The following is a 6,265-nucleotide window of genomic DNA, read 5'->3' on the forward strand; positions in this document are numbered from 1 at the left end:
CTTCCCTTTCAATAACATCCTCACTGTATTAAATTACGCACGCATCATCTGCATTGCTCGAACATCCGTATAACAAACTATGAAACACTATGAATGAGCCAATGTTATAATGTTAGGGAAGAAAACAATTGAAACACCAACCCTTACATTTGTTTCCATCTGAATTGCAAACCATAGTGCTGACAAACAGAGGTTGCCATAGCAATAGTAAAACAGGTTTTAGTAATGTAACTTAATCGCAGGCGAATACTACATAATATCCTTGTCTGTTAGCCTCGTGACGACGCAACAATATTTGGATCAATATGCATTTTTTTTAACAATGCTCTATATCTGGGTCTAAACAGTTACATTTAAAAAAAATCTAAATTCAGCACAAAACATCAAACACTGCACATCACAACAAAGCATTTTCCTCACTTTTAAAGAGGATCATCTTTATTCTGAGTGAGGAAACTGACATGATATTCAAATACAATTAAATAAAAACTAATTAGGACAACATGTTGTGATTACAGTGTCTATGCCTGTATGTGTTAACCACGGCTGTATTCAATTGAGATTACCTGCAACTGCTTTTATATGCCACGGTGATTCATTTGTTGCTTCACAAACACTTTTTGTGTGTGCATGTAAACAGGTGCCACCTACACACACATACCCACCCNGGTGGGGGGGGATGATGGCCTTAAAAAGACAGAAATAAATAGGTTTCACATATCATTCTACAGGACCTCATACACACACTCACACAGTGTTTGGGACTATGGCTTCCACCACCGTGGGCGATGTTCTGCCTACAGGCGGCAGGGTCTTTACATCCATCCCCGACCTGTTCTTCATCCCTGAGTTTGTGAGTTTCCTATTTGATCATTGCAGAAGAATATATCTTTTTATGGCGGGGGGGCGGGGGTAGCCTCTTTTACCTTAGACTTTCTACCTATCTGTGTGGTAGACTTAGTTACAGGGGTGGATGAATTACTCAGTTCCTTTAATTGGGTAAAAGCTTTAATTGGTAACAGTGTAAAAATAATCAAGTAAAATGATTGTATTCAAAATGTTACTTAGGCAATAGTACAGTAATATTATTAGCAAAAGACTCTTAAAACATAAAAAGCAAAGGTATATTCTCTTCAAAAGTGTTATATTTTGATGGATATGATGTACTTTTTTGCCACGAATAAATTAATATAACAGTTTTAAATGTTGTAGTTAGGGCAATATAGGTACTTGGTTGTAAAATACTGGAACATATAGTGTAAGATAATGGGTTTTTTTATGTAAAAGGAAACTAAATATGAAAGAAATGTAATGAAGTAGAAGTAAAAAGTTGTGGAAAATGGAAATACTAAAATAATGTATACCACAAATGTGTACTCAAGTAAATTATTCGAGAGAGTATACTCTGTTTTATTCCATCACCCATGTCTTTATTTATCTGTTTGCACATTTTCTCTATACATTACATATCACTTGTCGACTTACATACTCAATACTGTGGGCAATCTCCACAGGAGCAATTTGGGGTGGATTGTCTTGCCCAGGGACACATCGACATGCTGACTGCAGTGGGGTTTGAACCTGTGCTCCCTTGATCCAAACACCAGCACTCTATCCACTACGCCACACGCCGCCATTACTATACCATTCTTAATTCGGCTCATCACCATTTTATTATTACTTGCCGCCCTTTCTGCCCCCCCGCCCTCTCAAGAATCTGTGATGTCTTGTTTTGGTCATCAGTGTTTAAAGAGTTGAGCAAACAGAGAAGAGTCACCAGCAAAACGAACTGTGAAGATTAGAGGATTTAAGAGGTTTGGTGTTGCTCAACATTTAACAAGCTGAGAGAAGCCGATAAAACCGGTTTTTGAGAGCCATGTTATTGAATAAACAGTTTTATACTGATTATTGCATTTACATGGCACAGAGTCTATCAACTCTTGGCAACCAGTTGGGATGGTCCTTACATTTGTTTCCATCGGAATTGAAAACCATAGTGCTGACAAACAGAGGTTGCCATAGCAACAGTAAAACAGGTTTTAGAAAAATAGGTTAAGTAACTCAATGTAACTTAATCGCAGACTATAATATGTATGGATGATGAATACTATATAATATCCTTTTCTGTTAGCCTCGTGACGATGCAACAATATCTGGATTTTTTTTTAACAATGCTTTATATCTGGGTCTGAACAGTTACATTATAATAATTCAGCACAAAACATCAAACACTGCACGTCACAACAAAGCTTCGTCCTGACTTTTAAAGAGGATCGTCTTTATTCTGCAGGAACAATACAACAACAACAAAATGTTGAAAATCCAAACCATTAAAGGTTATAAAGGTTACACTTCCAAAGCTGATGCTATAACCTCTTTTTAAACGTATCTTTCTTTAATTCCTTTCTGTCAAGATCTTTTAACATTTGATAAATACTGAATACTGCTTTTATTCCAGCTTTTCACAGCCGTTTGGAATGGCACAATATGTCTATAAAGTGTTGCAATGATCATGAAATAGTAGTCATCCACTTTTCAAGAAGTTCAGTTAGTCGTGGCTTACAAACAGCTCAAAATTGTTTGGGTTGGGCTTTTCAAGCTTTTGTTTTGCATTCAAAAGTCAATAAGTGACATGAAGTTGCTTAGAAACTCTTAAAACCTGCCATTCCCTAAATGTGTCATAAGGTGTGACTGTCCTTTGTGGATTAACATGAGTTAAGACTCATTGCAATTTCTGTTCAGGGAACTGAAGATTACATCTGTGTGAGGAGGTGGAAAACCAGCTTTAATTGCAGAGGGAGGTGTAAATCTAAACCAACCATCCACTCACATGGTTAACTCTGGTATTTTTTTTGGCTGCTGTCCAGTGCACCTTTTCATGAAATAACCTGCTGCTCAGGTATGGAAAGGTACTACTGATAATGTTTGGGGTTGGCGCGGTAAAGTAACCCATCCCGGATAAAAAAAGGATGGGAAGGATATACCTGACAGAGGGCGTTTTGAAGAAGCTGTCTGTTTCATTTTCACGGAAAGGAAACAGATGGAGCAATTTCAAGCAAAGAAAACCAGCCAGAGGATATTGACGAAATATGAGGCATCCACACTCGGAACCCTATGCCTTCAGCATATATATATTTTTTATTATTTGAAATGTTGTGTGCTAGATGAGTATATTAATGTCTAACACTAGGAACATAGACAATACATGTATGTGTAGTTTGCAGTAGTTTTAAATAAGCCTTGAAGCTGAGGTAAGGTCATATGGGCTCCTGTAGGTTAGGTTCAACCGATTTATACTGCTTTTCATTACTTCATTATAGGTCTCAAATATATACAAAACATGTCTCTGAAGTGTTTGGCTGAAATACCAAACAGATCATTGTAGCATCCCATGATCAGCCCTGTTTCAAAAGTGCTGATTCTCTGTCTGTTACTTTAGATCAGGGGTGTCAAACTCAATTTCATCTCGGGCCACATTAACATCATGGTTGCACTCAAAGGGACAGTTTTATATACAAGACTATAAAAAAATACATATATAAAAATGTAATATATATAAAATAATGTATTATATTACATTATTGCCTCTGCATTGGATTATCAGGGTAATAACTTCATAAGTCTCTTCAGTGAGAATGTCAAAATGATTTAAAAAGAAAAGCCAAATTCTGGAAAAAAAGTCAAAATCAAAAAAAAAAATGACATTTTGAAAAAAAATGAATATTTTTAGGGAAAAAAGGCAAATTCTGAGAAAAATGTCAAATTTGAGAGGCATTGTGCTACATGTAGTTTATGGGCAACATGCTTCTGTAAATCGCCATGTAACCTTATAATAAACATATTATATTATTTGCAAGCTCTAGCACATAAAATTAAGTCCTTGAGTTTGAAACCCCTACTTTAGATGAAAATAAAGAGCCACTCCCCACGCCCCCTCCTAGGAGGAGATGCAGGTGATAAGGTGGGTGGGGGGGTTACCTTGGTTGGTGATCAGTGTTGGGTGTAACGCGTTACAAAAGTAACGGAGTTACAGTAATGTATTACTTTTTGCTGTAACGAAGTAATGTAACGCATTACCAATGACATTTGTGGAATATACTACCCGTTACAATTCTCAGTAACGCAGTTACAACACATTTTAACCTGAAAAAAAAAATGAAATGGTGTTTTGTTTTTTAAGAATGTACTAACATCGCGAGACATTCCGACACCAGAGAAAAATTGTGCGGGTAGATTAGTAAACCTGGTGTTTACCCTTCGTGCTCATCATTATTGCGCAATCTATGCCTGTGAGCGTGCTGCGCGAGCCGAGATGATGTGTGTGTGCGTAGTTGAACCTTTTCATATTTAAGTTTGTAGCAAGTACAGGGATGCTGCTGTGTGTGTGTTTGAGTGTGTTTGAGGGTGTGTGTGTGTGTGTGTGTGTGTGTGTGTGTGTGTGTGTGTGTGTGTGTGTGTGTGTGTGTGTGTGCGTGCGCGTGCGCATGTATTACATTTAGGAAGTAACACTATTGGTGATTGGCTAATGGTTACACAAGCGAAAAAATCGTTATGACACCATAAAGTGACACACGTCACACGTGTTTATGTATAAAAGTGGATTTTGCATAATAACTGACCTTTAAAGAGATACTCCACTGAACATCTACTTGACCCTAAAATGCTCACAACTTGGAAGCACAAAGGACTCTAAAAAAGTATTTTAGACAGCTTGGATTCATCCTTGAAATGGATGAATTAAAGGGGACCTATCATGCTAAATGCACTTTTGTATATGTCTCTTTTATAGATGAATATGTGTCCCCGGTGTGTCAGGGAACTCTCCAAGTGTCAGAAAACACAACCCTCTCTCTTTTCCTCCTTACCCAAATCTCTAAAAACGGGGCTGCAACGGATCTGATACAGACTGATACAGATTTGAAAATTCAACTGACGTCAGAACGAGCAGCTCCCGCCTATATCGGTGTCAATTCTCTCAGCGCTGAATGTAAGATCGAGACGAGAGCGCGCCATTGATTCACTCTCACACTACACAAATTACCCAACCTACATCAGCACAAATACAGTACTCTGAGAGCATAGGAGCACAGAGACTCAGGCCCATTGGCACGCCTTCACAGAACAGCCGCATGCGAACAACGCTGTAAGTCACATATGCCCAGGCATGTAAGCTGCGCTGTAGTTCTCAAACGCTACAACAGTCATGGACAGAAAGAAGACGTTTCCGCAGCATGTTCGACCATTGTGCTCTTTTGTTACTATTCTCCACGGTATAGAATCATTTATCTTCTGCTCGTCTCCACAGAGGCAACCATTCGCACGTGTGGCCTCTGCTGCTGCGTGTAACTTTCTAGAATGTGGCAATGACCCAATACCACCGTTCGATGCAAGCACGTAATTCTCTACCGGTTACGGCCCGTCTCACACTAACAGTCATACAAATAAATCCTTGATGCTGGCGTGTCATGAAGCTAGCCGATATTTTTGCGGAGCAACGGAGCGCACCAACAACCAATCATCGCAATGAAGTCTCCCGCACACACGAATACATACAAAGCAATAGACCAATGTTAAAACGAAGTAAACTGGATATAAACTCTCCAACAGGCGATAAACCTACCAGTTTAACCCACTGTCTCTGCCACCTCCCTCCCATGCCTGGTTCCTTCGGTTTGTTATCCCGGTAAATAGTACCTGGTTGTAAAAGGAACCGGGTGATTTGCTACCGTAAAATCTTGTTTGGAATATGAGGAAATTAACTGCGGTCTGGCTCTCCCAGCTGGCACGCGGTTTGATTGGGCTGCGCTTGCACTGGCGGGATTCTGCATAAACGGGATTGATTGGCTGATGCCAAGCCACGAGCCGATAGATGCTCGTGATGCTTGTAAAGCATGCCATGCTCCCCACAGTGCCGGTCAAAGGTCTTCTTTGTTATTTATTGAGCTTAAATAAATGAATAATGACTATTATAATCATATAAGAATAAAACACGGAGGAAGGAGATCTCTTTTTCTCCCCCTCTCCTGATAGCCCAGCAGCTGATCTCAAAGCACCCCTCCCCTCTCCTGCAGGGGGCGTGGCCAGCCCTGCAGCTCATTTGCTACGTCCTCACAGAATCAGCCCCTGCAAAAACAGCGCTGGAGAAGAGCAAATAGAGCGAAATGAGGCATGGCTAAAATGCAGGACCGTTTGGTATTTGTTCAGTAAAAGCTGACGTGACTCTTGAGAACAATAATGTTCTGAATTATAAGGTGGGGTAGGTCAT

General features: G+C 39.5%; 1 protein-coding gene across 1 annotated transcript in view; it reads left to right on the forward strand.

Annotated features, from left to right (window-relative positions):
* Positions 1–733: 733 nt before the first annotated feature.
* The window catches only part of LOC104967571 (mal, T cell differentiation protein like), an 11,963-nt gene continuing 6,431 nt past the window's right edge, over positions 734–6,265 (forward strand). The window contains exon 1 of the mRNA XM_010797069.1: positions 734–853. Within this exon, the coding sequence (XP_010795371.1) occupies positions 767–853 (87 nt within the window). The 5' untranslated portion in view covers positions 734–766. The remainder of the gene's footprint in view (positions 854–6,265) is intronic.

The sequence above is a fragment of the Notothenia coriiceps genome, unplaced genomic scaffold (assembly GCF_000735185.1).
Source record: "Notothenia coriiceps isolate Sejong01 unplaced genomic scaffold, NC01 NC01_scaffold00037470, whole genome shotgun sequence".
NCBI classification, from domain to species: Eukaryota; Metazoa; Chordata; class Actinopteri; order Perciformes; family Nototheniidae; genus Notothenia; species Notothenia coriiceps.